At 35.9% G+C, this 17,742-nt stretch overlaps 2 protein-coding genes across 2 annotated transcripts; both read right to left on the reverse strand.

Moving 5' to 3' along the window:
• Positions 1–10,471: 10,471 nt before the first annotated feature.
• On the reverse strand, positions 10,472–11,992 carry fabp4a (fatty acid binding protein 4a). The gene is made up of 4 exons (XM_067411759.1): positions 11,837–11,992; positions 11,462–11,637; positions 11,269–11,370; positions 10,472–10,713 (listed from the first exon to the last, which is right to left on the reverse strand). Exons 1-4 carry the CDS (start codon positions 11,907–11,909, stop codon positions 10,660–10,662), a joined length of 405 nt encoding a protein of 134 aa, XP_067267860.1. The 5' UTR covers positions 11,910–11,992; the 3' UTR covers positions 10,472–10,659.
• Positions 11,993–14,097: 2,105 nt separating this feature from the next.
• mrpl53 (mitochondrial ribosomal protein L53) lies at positions 14,098–15,523 on the reverse strand. Its single transcript, XM_067361525.1, has 3 exons — positions 15,404–15,523; positions 14,432–14,544; positions 14,098–14,344 (listed from the first exon to the last, which is right to left on the reverse strand). The coding sequence occupies exons 1-3, from the start codon at positions 15,493–15,495 to the stop codon at positions 14,226–14,228; spliced, it is 324 nt and encodes a 107-aa protein (XP_067217626.1). The 5' UTR covers positions 15,496–15,523; the 3' UTR covers positions 14,098–14,225.
• Positions 15,524–17,742: the final 2,219 nt, after the last annotated feature.

Here is a 17,742-nt window from a genome sequence, read left to right on the forward strand (position 1 = left end):
ACTGTTTTAACGATGTCTTTAGTACCTTTCTGGACCTTGAAAGTGGTGGTTATATTGCTGTCTATGAACGAGTCATATACCTCATGGATTTCATCAAAAATATCTTCTATATAAGGGTGTGGAACGACATGAGGGTGAGTAATTAATGACAGAATTTTCATTTTTGGGTGAACAAACTTTTTCTTCTCAAACAAGAAAAAAATGACAAGAATAGAGTAATCTTTTCATAGAAAAGATAGTTTGACTACCTGAGATTGACAGTCAACATTTTCTGAAGGCAAAACCCCTCTTTTCACTGGCCATGTTGAAAAAGAAAAATTGCATTTTTAATTTTAAAGAATTTTAAGGCCTATTTTTTAAAAAACTTTATTTTTATACAAAAAATATAAATGTATATAATTTATATAAAGAAATAGAAAAAAAGTAAGTAAATAAATAAAAAGAGTAGAAAGAAAACACATACAGCATTATGTGGAATTTCCTTTTTAATGTATCCAGATATATACTTACTGGTGTCCACCTTTGTATGAAGATATCCATATTCAGTTGGAGTTGGCCAGTCAATTAATTAATTGTTATAGTTTTTCGTGCAAAATATATCTCTTGTTTTTTACGACACCAATCCCTGGAAGTCAGGGGAGTAGAAGGCAAGTCTAAATGAAGAATTTTCACAATCTCAACCTTTACCCCTTGCCAAAATGTGTATATAATTTCGGACAATCCCAAAATATATACGTGTGGTGTCCTACCTTCCCACACCCCGTCCACCATTTCTCTGCTTCTGGACTGTTAGCAAATTTTGCAGTTATGACTATTGATTCCCTTGACATGACATTCTGTGCATATACTTTCCCATAAGGCCCAATATGTCCCATATTTGTGTAACATGCCATTTTCACAGTCTTAAAGTAAGATGGGTTATGGGAATGAGATTTAACTCCCACATGCACATTCTCTTATCTGAGATGAGTACTATGTTCCTCAAACTATATCTAACAGGAATTCTAAACAGAATTCCAAAGATCTTCCTTTCGTGCTTTATCTGGTCCCAAATGGGAAGATTCACAGTGTTCCAGAAAATCGGGTATCAGGCACATGTAGTCCTAAAGCTTGCACATAGCATTAAAGACTGCTATATATCTGATTTGCAAGTGAAAGTTTGCATGCTGGCCAGAAATTGGGAGCCTAACACATTGTAGATTTAACATTCAAGAGTTTCAAGGTCATAATTGTGTTCTGTTACCATTGAGCCTCTGAGAAACCCCTCTACAATTATGTAGGATGAACATCTGTGATTGTTTTGGCCCCTTTTTTGATGTTGTACTATATGGGCTCCTACTGAGCAATGCTCTGTATGGGATTACAGATCACATGTCCTCACTGAATCCAAAGGATGAGGAAGGAAATCAGTTAAAACTCTCTTCATGATACATCCCACATATCAAGGTTAAAGGGAGAATTTGGACAGATTGGAGTGTTCTTAAACAAAGCTGAATCCATGATTTAGAAGACTTGAGTAATGAATGCAGATGCAAGAAATCTTTCTCTTTTAGTCCAATAACAAATTCAAAAGAGGAGACAGAGTAGACAGAGCACAGCTCAGTAATATCAAAAAATATGTTTATGAAATTATCTGTTTGGTTTAAAATATTGAATAACAGTATTGCATTAAAGGAACAGTGAACAATTTCATTTTTAATTTTTTTTTTAAACATTTATTTATTTATTTAGTTTGTTAGTTAATTTAGTTTATTTACTCAAACATATTCCATTGCAAAACTGGATTATTTTATTTTTCCCCATGGGACACAAAAGCAGATTTTACAGTGAATTACCATAAATTTTTTGTTTTATGGAAGCACAGCTCAGACATTGTGCAAAACAACATCTCATTTTGTGTTGCACAAAATCAACAACAACAACAACATATGAGTAGCAAACGATTTACTAATTTGTTCCCATGATTTACAATCCTGTGCACGATTTACTATTCCATTCTCTAAATTCGCTAAATCGTGTGCAAGATTTACTATTCCGTTCCCTCGATTTGCTAAATCGTGTGCACGATTTACTATTCCGTTCCCTCGATTCGGTAAATGGTGTGCAAGATTTACTATTAGGTTCCCTTGATTCGCTAAATCGTGTGCAAGATTTACTATTCCGTTCCCTCGATTCGCTAAATCGTGTGCAAGACTTACTATTCCGTTCACTCGATTCGCTAAATCGTGTTCAAGATTTACTATTCCGTTCACTCGATTCGCTAAATGGTGTGCAAGATTTACTATTCCGTTCCCTCGATTCGCTAAATTGTGCGCAAGATTTACTATTTCGTTCACTCGATTCAGTAAATCGTGTGCATGATGTACTATTCCGTTCCCTCGATTTGCTAAATGGTACGCAAAATTTACTATTTCGTTCCCTCGATTCGCAAACTCGTGTGCACAATTTACTATATTTCGTTCCCTCGATTCGCTAAATCGTGCGCACGATTTACTATTCCGTTCCCTCGATTCGCTAAATTGTGCGCAAGATTTACTATTTCGTTCACTCGATTCCCTAAATCGTGTGCAAGATTTACTATTCCGTTCACTCGATTCGCGAAATCGTGTGCACGATTTACTATTCCGTTCACTCGATTCGCTAAATCGTGTTCAAGATTTACTATTCCGTTCACTCGATTCGCTAAATGGTGTGCAAGATTTACTATTCCGTTCCCTCGATTCGCTAAATTGTGCGCAAGATTTACTATTTCGTTCACTCGATTCAGTAAATCGTGTGCATGATGTACTATTCCGTTCCCTCGATTCGCTAAATGGTACGCAAGATTTACTATTTCGTTCCCTCGATTCGCGAACTTGTGTGCACAATTTACTATATTTCGTTCCCTCGATTCGCTAAATCTTGCGCACGATTTGCTATTCCGTTCCCTTGATTCGCGAAATCGTGTGCACGATTTACTATTCTGTTCACTCGATTCGGTAAATGGTGTGCAAAATTTACTATTCCATTCACTCGATTCGGTAAATCGTGTGCATGATGTACTATTCCGTTCACTCGATTCGCGAAATCGTGTTCAAGATTTACTATTCCGTTCCCTCGATTCGCTAAATTGTGCGCAAGATTTACTATTTTGTTCACTCGATTCCCTAAATCGTGTGCAAGATTTACTATTCCGTTCACTCGATTCGCGAAATCGTGTGCACGATTTACTATTCCGTTCACTCGATTCGGTAAATTGTGTTCAAGATTTACTATTCCGTTCACTCGATTCGCTAAATGGTGTGCAAGATTTACTATTCCGTTCCCTCGATTCGCTAAATTGTGCGCAAGATTTACTATTTCGTTCACTCGATTCAGTAAATCGTGTGCATGATGTACTATTCCGTTCCCTCGATTCGCTAAATGGTACGCAAGATTTACTATTTCGTTCCCTCGATTCGCAAACTTGTGTGCACAATTTACTATATTTCGTTCCCTTGATTCGCTAAATCTTGTGCACGATTTGCTATTCCGTTCCCTTGATTCGCGAAATCGTGTGCACGATTTACTATTCCATTCACTCGATTCGGTAAATCATGTGCATGATGTACTATTCCGTTCCCTCGATTCGCTAAATGGTACGCAAGATTTACTATTTCGTTCCCTCGATTCGCGAAATCGTGTGCAAGATTTACTATTCCGTTCCCTCGATTCCCTAAATCGTGTGCACGATTTACTATTCCGTTCACTCGATTCGCTAAATCGTGTTCAAGATTTACTATTCCGTTCACTCGATTCGCTAAATGGTGTGCAAGATTTACTATTCCGTTCCCTCGATTCGCTAAATTGTGCGCAAGATTTACTATTTCGTTCACTCGATTCCCTAAATCGTGTGCAAGATTTACTATTCCGTTCACTCGATTCGCTAAATCGTGTTCAAGATTTACTATTCCGTTCACTCGATTTGCTAAATGGTGTGCAAGATTTACTATTCCGTTCCCTCGATTCGCTAAATTGTGCACAATATTTACTATTCCGTTCCCTTGATTCGCGAAATCGTGTGCACGATTTACTATTCCGTTCACTCGATTCGGTAAATCATGTGCATGATGTACTATTCCGTTCCCTCGATTCGCTAAATGGTACACAAGATTTACTATTTCGTTCCCTCGATTCGCGAAATCGTGTGCAAGATTTACTATTCCGTTCCCTCGATTCCCTAAATCGTGTGCAAGATTTACTATTCCGTTCACTCGATTCGCGAAATCGTGTGCACGATTTACTATTCCGTTCCCTCGATTCGCTAAATCTTGCGCACGATTTGCTATTCCGTTCCCTTGATTCGCGAAATCGTGTGCACGATTTACTATTCCGTTCACTCGATTCGGTAAATCATGTGCATGATGTACTATTCCGTTCCCTCGATTCGCTAAATGGTACGCAAGATTTACTATTTCGTTCCCTCGATTCGCGAAATTGTGTGCAAGATTTACTATTCCGTTCCCTCGATTCCCTAAATCGTGTGCACGATTTACTATTCCGTTCACTCGATTCGCTAAATCGTGTTCAAGATTTACTATTCCGTTCACTCGATTCGCTAAATGGTGTGCAAGATTTACTATTCCGTTCCCTCGATTCCCTAAATCGTGTGCACGATTTACTATTCCGTTCACTCGATTCGCTAAATCGTGTTCAAGATTTACTATTCCGTTCACTCGATTCGCTAAATGGTGTGCAAGATTTACTATTCCGTTACCTCGATTCGCTAAATTGTGCGCAAGATTTACTATTTCGTTCACTCGATTCCCTAAATCGTGTGCAAGATTTACTATTCCGTTCACTCGATTCGCGAAATCGTGTGCACGATTTACTATTCCGTTCACTCGATTTGCTAAATGGTGTGCAAGATTTACTATTCCGTTCCCTCGATTCGCTAAATTGTGCGCAATATTTACTATTCCGTTCCCTTGATTCGCGAAATCGTGTGCACGATTTACTATTCCGTTCACTCGATTCGGTAAATCATGTGCATGATGTACTATTCCGTTCCCTCGATTCGCTAAATGGTACACAAGATTTACTATTTCGTTCCCTCGATTCGCGAAATCGTGTGCAAGATTTACTATTCCGTTCCCTCGATTCCCTAAATCGTGTGCAAGATTTACTATTCCGTTCACTCGATTCGCGAAATCGTGTGCACGATTTACTATTCCGTTCACTCGATTCGGTAAATCGTGTGCATGATGTACTATTCCATTCCCTCGATTCGCTAAATGGTACGCAAGATTTACTATTCCATTCCCTCGATTGGCGAAATCGTGCGCACGATTTACTATTCCGTTCCCTCGATTCGCTAAATCTTGCACACGATTTGCTATTCCGTTCCCTTGATTCGCGAAATCGTGTGCACGATTTACTATTCCGTTCACTCGATTCGGTAAATCATGTGCATGATGTACTATTCCGTTCCCTCGATTCGCTAAATGGTACGCAAGATTTACTATTTCGTTCCCTCGATTCGCGAAATTGTGTGCAAGATTTACTATTCCGTTCCCTCGATTCCCTAAATCGTGTGCACGATTTACTATTCCGTTCACTCGATTCGCTAAATCGTGTTCAAGATTTACTATTCCGTTCACTCGATTCGCTAAATGGTGTGCAAGATTTACTATTCCGTTCCCTCGATTCGCTAAATTGTGCGCAAGATTTACTATTTCGTTCACTCGATTCCCTAAATCGTGTGCAAGATTTACTATTCTGTTCACTCGATTCGCGAAATCGTGTGCACGATTTACTATTCCGTTCACTCGATTCGCTAAATCGTGTTCAAGATTTACTATTCCGTTTACTCGATTTGCTAAATGGTGTGCAAGATTTACTATTCCGTTCCCTCAATTCGCTAAATTGTGCGCAAGATTTACTATTTCGTTCACTCGATTCGCTAAATCGTGTGAACGATTTACTATTCCGTTCACTCGATTCAGTAAATCGTGTGCATGATGTACTATTCCGTTCCCTCGATTCGCTAAATGGTGTGCAAGATTTACTATTCCGTTACCTCGATTCGCTAAATGGTGTGCAAGATTTACTATTCCGTTCCCTCGATTCCCTAAATCGTGTGCAAGATTTACTATTCCGTTCACTCGATTCGCGAAATCGTGTGCACGATTTACTATTCCGTTCACTCGATTCGGTAAATGGTACGCAAGATTTACTATTCCATTCCCTCGATTGGCGAAATCGTGCGCACGATTTACTATTCCGTTCCCTCGATTCGCTAAATTGTGCACTCGGTTTACTATTCTGTTCCCTTGATTCGCTAAATCGTGTGCAAGATTTACTATTACGTTCACTCGATTCGCTAAACGGTGCGCAAGATTTACTACAATATTTCGTTCCCTCGATTCGCTAAATGGTACACAAGATTTACTATTTTGTTCACTCGATTTGCTAAATGGTGTGCAAGATTTACTATTCCGTTCCTTGAGAAATGGCTGTAAATACAAGAAATCTTTCTCTGCTAAAGCATGAGGTCAGCTATGAACTCAAATCTTTCAGTCCAGTTTCTTGCAAGCATGTACTAATAAATGGATTCTTTGGCCAAGAACGTCCCTCCTTCAGTGACCACTGCAGCTCTTTTTGTTCCGAGCTGGATTTGGAGTCCAGCAGGCTAGTTGCATAGCAACAAGCTTCCCAGAAGCCCCTGCTGATATCAGCAACTGACACATAGCAACCCTGATTCCCACCAGGCAACTGAAGTGAACTCAAAACCCTTTTCAGCAGCTCTGTCGACAGATTGATTTGCAAATCAAAGCATTTTGCAACAACATATCAGCTACTGTTGTGAAGGCATGAATTGACCAATTAAAACACAGAGGTCATGGTAGGCCTCAGGAAGATAAATATTGATAAACTAGTGAACATTACAGACATGCTAGACATGCTAATGGTCTATTATCGGATAAGCCTGCAGGTCCCTGCATAGGTTCTGTGTGAAAGAAGCTCTTCTGATGGGTGAATAACAGAGGAAGCTGTTTTATTGCAGTGTGAGGGACTGTAACCTTGGCCCTGATCTCTGACACAGGCCGATAATGATTGTCTGTTCCAATGTAAGGAAAGTGAGCGGAAGGGTGCGATCGCTCCCCTGCTGTACAGCTTTCCAGATGTTACTCAAAGGATATGATTTCATTCCTGTAGTGTTATCTGCACAAGCAAAACAGTCCGCATGTCAACACACTAAGACAGGACCCCTCTGAATCTGACACACAATACTGAGACATCCCTCAAGCTGTGCACACACCCATAATGCAAAACACAGACGCTCACAAGATCTGATCCTCTAGCCAGTCAATAAAGACCAGCTTACTGTACATAACCTACCTTGTTACATGGAGATTCAACAAAATTAATCATTGCATAAAAATATTTAGAAAAATATAGAAATTCATTAATAACTTTAGCTGTATATTATTGTAATGCCCCCACAATTAAACAAAATAGTCTATTAAAGTCGCCATGAAATGGAAGCTGCTATAGTCTTTTCTACCTTATTGTAACATATATCTGAGTGAAATGGCTTCTCGAACAAGGGAAATTGTAGGGCAGGACTTGATTTTGTCCATCTGGAATTTTGTTAGATTGTTTTGGTTTGCTATTGCTGCAAGGTTTCTCATTAAAAGTAGCATCTCAAAAGCTCATTCCGGGGGGTAAAAATCTCATTCTGTAAAAATAAAAATAAAAATAAAAATAGAGCAGCAGCAACAGTGTTAAAGTAGGCTACCACAATTCCGTGGGAAAACTGCAGACTTGGCAATGCTGCATTGCTGTGATCTCATGTGAGCGACAGGTTGATCCAGCCCAGTGTTGGGGAAAGATACTTTTAAAGTAATGCATTACAATATTGTGTTACTCCCTAAAAAAGTAATTGCGTTACATTACTTTTGCATTACTTTTTTTCACCTTGGTTTGTTTTTTAAAAACAACAAAAAAGTTCTATTTTTGGCAAATATTAAGGCCTTTTCACACCAAAAGTGAAATGCAAATTCATGCCTGTACAGTAGAGGGCGCAGTTCAAACTAACCTTTCAGCTGTGCTACTATTCTGGATTAAAGAAGAATAGTGAACAGGTGAAGGAAGTTCAACACTTTATCATTTCTAAATCTAATCTAAAGTATTTTTTTCTTATTAGTATGGTTGAATTAGATCATTGAAGGTCAGCAGCAAAGACATTGGTTAATAAAGTGAGCTTCAATACATAAAGTATATTTGTGTAATTTAATATAGGCTTGTTAATTATTACAGGTTTGCATAAAATTCTGAGGTTGCGCTTCACTGTTTTTTATTCATTTTGAGGAATACTGAATGTTTTCGTGAGTAAATGCATGTTCACATTTAGTCTAGAACTACAATAACCGTCATGTTTGCACAGCGCACATAACACATTTCTCTCAACATGGGGACAGGTGAGCTGTCAGTCAATAAATATGAAAAAGTAACTTGGGTTACTTATTTGAAAAAGTAACTTAGATATTTTGTTGAAAAAGTAATGCATTACTTTACTAGTTACTTGAAAAAGTAATCTGATTACTTAAGTTAAGTAATGCATTACCTCCAACACTGGATAAGAGAGACATGAAAGTAGCGGCGGTTTCGTGTACGCGGAAGATTGGACTGATATAAAGCGTTGCTATGATGACAGCGAATATTTGGAAATATACACTGCTTGACAGCGCAATAAACTGACCACTCAGAATCAAGTATTCCACATAGCAGTGCAACAACTAATGTCATTTGTCGTCCAACAATGCAACATTTTTACAAAATATTACAAAACATAGCCCTGACGACAAAAAAGAAACACTTCAGATACCATGTCATGGTTTTCTTTCCATAGAAAATCAATACTGCATATTATCTTGTTATATGTCTAATCGTATAACTCTTAAATACAACTGGGGCAACAGCACTTTCCCTTAATTCTGTAATAACAAACATGAAACCTATTGCTTGTAATCTAACTTCTCTGAGCCTTGGCTCAGTTATTATGACAACAAACATCTTTTTAAGAAGTAAATCATTCCATATGCTCTGCTCTTCTGATCTCAGCATGGCGATGGAAGGTGCATCAGGCCAAATCCGAATCAAATCAGATAGGAAACACTATAATATGTGTCTGAAAAATGAAATCTTCATACATTCAAAGCACCTTTCTAGTACCACCTTCCACCTTTTAAACTTTGTACAGGTTGGGTAATAGGAAAATGCATTGTTTTTATTGAATAGGCTGTACAGAGAGAGCTGGCCCATAACCCACCTGTTTCAGCTGTTTTTGCAGTCAATTACAATCAGTATATCTCTACACTTTCCTGTCCTGGGAAAGTAGCCACTGGTGGAACATTCTCTGCTCTTTGTGTAGGTCAAAAGGACGACTCTGGGGATTCGCTCTGTTCCAGTTTCATTACGCATGCTAAAACTATGTTCAAAAAGGGAAATGTTCGACTAAAAGGAGGAAAGAAATACATATCCTCTGTACCCTTGAACACAGTCCTCTGTTACAGTAACTCTTGTTGTCTTCATCCAACTGAGGTGAAGGGCCAAAAATACATGGGAACGCAAGAACCATCTGGATCATGCACATGGACATTTTGGATAGTTTAAAGAATATAAATCACATCAAGATGTAAACTCTCATTTTTAGTGAAGAGAATCTCAGTCAGAAGCTTTTAAAAATAGTAAATGACTTCATCGCAATGATTTGATTTGTGCCAATAATGTACATTATGAACACTTATAGATGAAAGCTAGAGCATTTTTCCAGGAATCTATGATCCCTGGCTGTTATAAATTGTAATAGTTTAGGTGACATTTCACATTACTAGCCTTTTTTATTAAGAAGTACAAGACAGTTAAATATTATAAATTTGTTTATTAATCTCCAGAGATTTTCATACACACCCAGAAACATAATATGAACCTCATGTCATGAAGCAAGTCTCGACTGTGTTTTAAAATGGCATTACTCAGTTTCATTTTAAATGCTGTGAGAAAATACACTCTGTTGCTCCTTAAGGAGTCAGCCTAGCCAAGATCTTACGTGATTATTCAACCATTAAACACTTTAACACATTTTTCTGAGATGATAACAGATATGTAAGGATTCCAAAAGATGGAAGACTACAACAATAGGGCAGATGAAGTTAAAGTGGTTAATTGAAGGATTTCTTGGATATATGGATGTGACATAGATATATATTATCTGACAGTTAACCTCACCATATAATTCGTGAGAAGGCATTGCCTAATCCTTGTTTCTCACAAGAAAACGTCACGCCTTCTATTATGTGATATCTTTCACAGTATGCACAAATGAGAAGTGTACTCCTTACTGTGAGTCAACGCTAAATCTCTGGCCTAGATTTTTCGAAAACGTTGACACATGCATTTTGACTAAGCCTATGTTAAAACAGCAGGGATCAACAAACCACAACTCAGCTGAAGGCAAATAAAAACAACTTTATTCAAAGCACCATAAAGACTGATAATAAATGCATTTTAAAAGGGTCAGCAAGCATTTTCTTTGGTGTCAAAAATAACGAGATTTTCAGTAGAGAAATAACGTTTCACTTTGGCTTTTTGCTCATTGAACTGAGCCTGGCATCTTCAAATCCAGATTGGATAACTTCATGCCTCCTTCACATATGTCCTTACAGCCACCACATCACCCATCGTGCATTTCTGGTCAAAAAGAAGATATGGTTAAAAATACCTCATAAAATTCAATTGAGAAAGCAAATAGGAAACAAAAGATTATCTGCAACTAACTGTTCTGTACATTTAGTTTACACAGAACAATATTTGTTAACTGTTAATTTACATTATTCTAGACTATTGCACTCTATCATCTGAGCAGGGAATAATTTGGTCACATTTTAAAATAAGTTAAAGTCCATATTTTTGTGTGCATATTTAGCTGTTCATGGTTACCGGATAAGGATTTCAATCATTTTATAAAGTTTGCTCACAAAGAAGAAAACATTTTAGAGTTGATTAAAAGTGATAAAACAGTATATTCAATAGGCTACAGAAGCCTTCATGACCGTTCTGCCCTGGAAATCGGCATTTTTAAGTTTCCTCATATTTCCAGTTTTCTGTGGTAACCCTGAATATGAACTGAAATATAGTTGAATAAAAATAAGTTACATTTTTGAATAATTATCTTATAAGCATTATATATATAATGTTATTAACTATATTATGTTGTGTTTATAATAAATGAAACAGAATCCTTACAGCTATTAATTTCCCATCCGACACCTCCCTCTCTATCGTCGACTCTTTGCCATCCCAGGACTGTTTTTGCACAAGTTTGCCGTTCTCAAGAGTCACGACAGTCTGCAGATAAAGAGAGAGAGAGGAGCCAGTTAACTTCATATCATAGATAGCTTCAAACCACTGAAAATATTCCGACTACTCCATTACAAACCGTAGTCTTTCTATCATCTGCGGTGGTCTCCTCGAATGACTCGTTCAGTTTAAATTTGATCTCAGTAGTTTTGAAGGTGCTCTGCGACTTCATGCATATGAGCCCTTGATCATCCACACACACGACCAGGTTGGGTTTGGTCCGGTTTCCCACTTGACGAGTCGCGAAACCGACACCTGAAAAAGGAAACGCGCCTCTTTCAGTCACCTTTATAACCATGACCATTAACAGATAAAGAATCCTAACTTGTTGCTGAATTAACAATACACTGACAAATTTGGTTTATTTATTTTTTTTCTTTTGCATTTAGCAAAATATAGCAAAATAACATGCATTTGATTTATTAATAAATTACTAAGTGATAAAGAATCATACCTAGAGCCTTCATGTACTCGTCAAAGTTGTCGCTGGTGGTCATCTTCCATGTCCCCACGAATTTGTCAACCATTTTTCCGGATGATGATGTTCCCTGTCACTCAAACAACAGCTCAAAGCTCAGATTTGATGTGATCTGATCGAATGACTGCAGGGTTTTTCAATAGCTCCTCCAGCACGTGCATGATCACACTAGCCAATCAGATCATCCAGCGTCACTGAGCGGAGTTCCTCAACCTCCCACCCGCAAACGCAACCCAGGACTGGGGAAGAGTTCGCATTTTTGCGACCACAAAAACGGTCAAATAACATTCACTGGGTCAGAGGATAATAATCACAAGGATCATGCACATGGATAGGCTGAATATTTTTAGAATGACGTGTCTGACCAACTATAAGATGAAACCTTTCCTCACCTTCCAACATTTTGTTAACATTATAGTTAATTAGTTTACATGAACTACAATACTTCAACAACATTTATTAATCTTAGTTAAAGTTAACCTCAACATTTACTCATACATTGAAGTTGTATCTGTTAACATTAGCCTAGCTAATGCACCTTAAATTAACATTTTTATTAACTAACATTAACTAAGGTTAATACATGTTGTATTACTCATTGTTAGTTATTGTGTTGACTAATTAGACCTTACTGTATGCAAAATGGGTAACACTTTATTTGTGTCCTTGTTACATGTACTTACCATAGTAATAACAGTAAATTATGCATGATTACATGCAACTAACCCTAACCCTTATCCTACCTCAACCCTATAGTAAGTACATATTGCACTGTAAAAAAAAAATTCATGATTTGTTATGACATTTTTTCTTTTGTCAAATGAACTTAAATAATTAATGTGGTTCAGATAACAATATTTTGAGTTTCTGTTGATTAAATCAATCGCCTTCATTGTATTAACTCAAATTTTTAATTCCAGTGAACTCAATTTTTTTAAGGCAACCAGGTGACTTACTTTAAGTTTTTAAACCAACTATTCTTTTGTACAGTGAAGTAAAAATGTTCAGGTTACACTATTTTAAGGTGACGTTGTACTTACTCAAATAAGTACTGAGTAATATTAACTACACATACTTACCATAGAGTTACAGTTAGGGTTTGGTTTAGGGTTCATTACTTGTTATATGCATCATTTTCAGTTATTACATTAGTAAGTACATGTAGTAACGTCACCTTAAAATAGTGTTATGAATGTTCATTTTTGATATCAATACTTCAATTACCACTAGTGACAATGTTAATTTCTGATATCATTAATGTGTTTGTTACTAGTAAGATAGACTAGTAGATATTTTAGATCTGAAATTATTCTTATAATTATTGATTAGAAATAAGAAATATTACTCTGTACTTAAATATATAATTACACTGTAACAATAACACCTTAAAATAAAGTGTAACTGCAAAGGAATAACTATGTAATAACATGCATATTACATTGAATATAGACAACAAATGCTTTTTCTAAGCATTTAACAAAAATAATATCAAAGACAAAAGCAAATGACATATTTTCACATAAATAATCATTCAGATACAGAACAAGAAAACCAGACTCTAAATGAATGGTTATGGGTCCTGCTTCAAATACTATGCATATTTGGCAATGTTTAGAAGGGAATACTGACATATTATTTACTGGATACTGTGCAGAATACACTGTATACTACTCTCTAATGCACTGTAATTTTGATGTTATCACAACATGTTTTCTTTTGTCAAATCAACTTCAATAATTAATGTTATAATATTTTAAGTTTCTGTTGATTAAACCAATCGCCTACATTGTATTAACTCAAATGAACTCAATTTGAAGGCAACCAGGTAACTTACTTTTTTAAGTTGAACCAACAATTCTTTTTTTACAGTGTAGGAATAAGTATGTAATAACAAACCTCTACCAAATGATTGGTTATGAGTCCTGCTTGAATATTTGGAATGTTTAGAAGGGAATACTGACATACTATTTACTGGATACTGTGCAGAATACACTGTATACTGCATACTATTCTCTAATAGGAATAAGTATGTAATAACAAACCTGTAAATCTCCTTTTGAGAATATGACACCACAGCAGAAACTCTCAAACACTAAATGTTAGGCATTAATTACATGGATGTGATGTAAAAAATAACCCACACATTTGTTTGGTCAAATCAGGTTCACATTTCCACACAATGATTGTTAAAGTGAAATAGTAGATGAGTAGAAAAAGTTGTTTGCTTTAATATAGAGGCCTGTTGATTTAATTCAGAAGTCTCACCAAAACTGTACAGGACAAAGTGACTTCAACTCACAAAGACATGACAGATATCGATTTTATTACACATCCATGCAAATATAAATACATAATACAGAATACACTACTTCTTGTCTCCCATTTTAGCCTGAGGATCTTTAGCACTGCAGCGGGTCTGTAACGCTGAGAGCATTTCTTGAGTGGTTAGTTTGGATCCCTTCATCACCAGCCTCTCGCCATCCACTGCAAAAGAAAACAACTATGTGTTAACTATACTGAATGCCTTTTTATAATATTACAGTAATTCAGACTTAAACTTAAGTCACTCACAGAATGTGATGTCAATCGTAGGCTCTGATCGGTCATGCTTTACTGCTGTGATAACTTCACAGTTCATATTTGTGCCTCTGACTTTTTCAGACCCGACCATGATAAGAAACTCTCTGCAGTAAGAAAAGGGGAATGAGATGTTTTTTGGGACTTGATAGTTATGCAGAGCGGCTAACTTATGAATTTATGAAGGTATAATTAAAAGCATATTTCATTTATGCAACAAACACTTGAGGATTGTGGGATACAAACCTCAAGTGACATTTGAAGTAAACAGCTCACAATAAATAATACAGAGTGGGCCGTTTTACATCAATAACAGATTCATTTAGAGTAGTTATTTTTGCATAGCTTTTACCAAACTTTGAGAATGATTTCATGGTAGTTGATTCAAAAGACATACAAAAAAGGGCTGGAATTGAGGCTGGAAAGTAATGGACAATGCATACAAAAATTTGACGTGCTGTGCCAGTATTCATAGTAGGAAAATACTAGTTCGTTCGAACACAGTTCTGCTAGTTCCAGTTCAAAACAGTTTGACAGCCTGCTGCAATTACTGTGTTTACACTGAGGGGCGCTAGAGATTTCAGAGATACTTGAAAGTAGCTTACAACTCAAGCATCATTAAATGTATCGTTATCATAATCATGTTCATGTACCGTTTAACAATAATTTCGATTATTACATAATCGGCATATACTAGTGCACTTTGGTCCGCTAAAGTGAAATATTGGGTGTGGAGAAAAATTCAACAGCGTCGACTACTGCTAAGAAAAACGCTAAAACTAAATGTCTATAAACTGAGAAACATGCAGTTACATATAAATAAATATAATTGGCATCATATAATATTCCGTCCCTATGACCGCTATTACAGAACGACAAAAACAGAGCTCATGATTTTACTTTAACAGACAGACCTGTTTAACATTAACCATGCTCATTTAATGTAAATCGGTAGGCTATGCTTACCTTGTGGAGCGAACATTAGATTCAAAGGGGCAAAACTGTACTATAATTTTCTTAACCGTCTTTAACACTACTGCTCCCCTGGACGCCGCCATCTTTCTCTACATGACCTTTCACCTGCTGATGACGTATGCAGTGGGGCTCGTCAACACAAAATAAGATCTATAAAGTAAATATCTAGACATTGACAGCTTATATTCTTTTTGTAAGCTAGCAGACGAGACATGTGCTCATCTGTTTTATGATTGCCCTGTATACAAACAATTTTGGTCCGACCTTGGCTCCTATATTTTCAATTCTACCAGTGTTAATCATTCTTTCAGTCTTTTTTATTATATGGATGACGACAAAAAATGTCTTAGTACATTGTTGATTTCTTTATTTTATATGGCAAATTATTTATTCATAAATGCAAGTTTGCAAATAATATTCCACCTTATCTCCATTTCAAAACTGAATTAATATCACTTCTCAAATCTCTTCGATATATAAATAACAAAAAATCCCTAAAATTGATAAAATAGCCTATTATGAAAGAAATGTTTAAAGAAAATGCATATATTTAAAAGCTTTCCATATATATCATGTCTGTATATTATTGTACCAATAATGATAGTGTATGCATTCTTGTACCCTTGTTGTTGTTGTTTTGTATATGTGTATTTGTATGCAATGGCAATGCTCTTATGTTACTGAGCATTAATTAAAAAAAAGTTTTTTTTTTTTGTTTTTTTTTTTTAAATCAAAAAAGCCCAAATAACTGTCTATTTTAAATGAATTTAATATATGTTTGTGCAGCCATTTAATTTCAATATTATTTTAATTTTATTTTATTTTACTTAGTTGTGCAGGCTGTTTCGCTAAATATGAAAATGTCTCAAGAACTTGTTGAATTTTGTAAATTTGAAAGTTCAATTGAAAAAAATGCGATATTTAAAAATATGCAATATGAAATATGAAAAAATATCAAAGCATTGTTTTAAAGGGAAGCAACTGTTTTTTTTTTGTCATGCAGAATTTCGAAACAATTTTAAGCTAAAAAAGATTATAAGCCTATATGCTTTCATATAATACATATACTTTTTTACGTATTGCATTTCATATTTGATATTATTTATATTAAATGTCTATATTCATTAATTAATTGATTCATTTAAATTCTTGTAGTATTATATTAATATTTATAAAAAAATATTTTAATGTTAAAATATAATTTTCAGTCAATACAACATCTTATAACTGTACTTTTCTTCTAAGCAGCTGTGTCCGTTGCAAAAAAAATGCATTAAACAGCTTTAATTATTTTACCTGAAACTCTGGGATTCATTGTGAGTCAATACTGTACTGAAATAAAACAGTTGTTAAATAAATACCGCTCGCCACCTCATTTGTATTCTGTGAATTTCAGTGTAGAACATTTTATTGCCAAAACACGAAACACATCCAGTAGATGGCGCAAGTGGATAGTGTATTCTTACGGTTTACCTTCCACATCATTTTATGCTGAGTTCATTCAGTTCATATTCACAGATTAATCTTGCCGTATCTTCCTTCACACCCCCGTGCATAATATGTTGGACAGCCCTTAACTTTAATGAGTTTAAATGACCTTTCAACAAGAAATCATGCTTATTATGTCATATTGTGTCAATAACCAGTCAAACACTTTTATCATAATGTGGTATCAAGATGGTTTTCATAACTTTCCACAGCCTTTTGCAATTATTTGTCATCAGTAACTGCTTTTTAAAGACCATACTCCCATTGTGGCATTTTGTACAGTCCCTAAATTTGAGATGTTATAACAACAGTTCAAATGGAGAATACGCCCTGTGCTTTTGAATTGATTTATATAGGCAGTTTGAATACTAAACTGACAAGCACATCAAAATTCTTGTAGCTATATCTGGCACAGATGAGGGGTCAGATGAGGGTGTGGCAGTTTGGTCACAAGTCAGTCTTAGTCTTAGTACTTCTAATAAGAAGTGAATGAGTAATATCGAGCTGAAGAACATCTGAACTGTGCTATATTTCAGAAGTATAGACATAAAATGTATAAGCCCTCAAGACTGAATATTATTAAAATGCTCTTATACATGTATGTTCAATTTTAAAAAAGTTAAATTAGCAATATTTTAACTAATGCAGGTATATATTTATTAAACTATTGCACAGAGATCATTTAGATACATATATTTTATTTGCAAACTCTTGTACAGGCCTTTCTCTGCTTTGTATTAGGCCAATACAAAATGTACAGCTATTTGTGCCTGGCTGTTTATTATCGTCACACTTCAACAGCTAAGTAAATGTGCGCACTATTCAGAAATGTGCAAATATCG

This window comes from Chanodichthys erythropterus, chromosome 15 (assembly GCF_024489055.1).
Source record: "Chanodichthys erythropterus isolate Z2021 chromosome 15, ASM2448905v1, whole genome shotgun sequence".
Taxonomy (NCBI): domain Eukaryota; kingdom Metazoa; phylum Chordata; class Actinopteri; order Cypriniformes; family Xenocyprididae; genus Chanodichthys; species Chanodichthys erythropterus.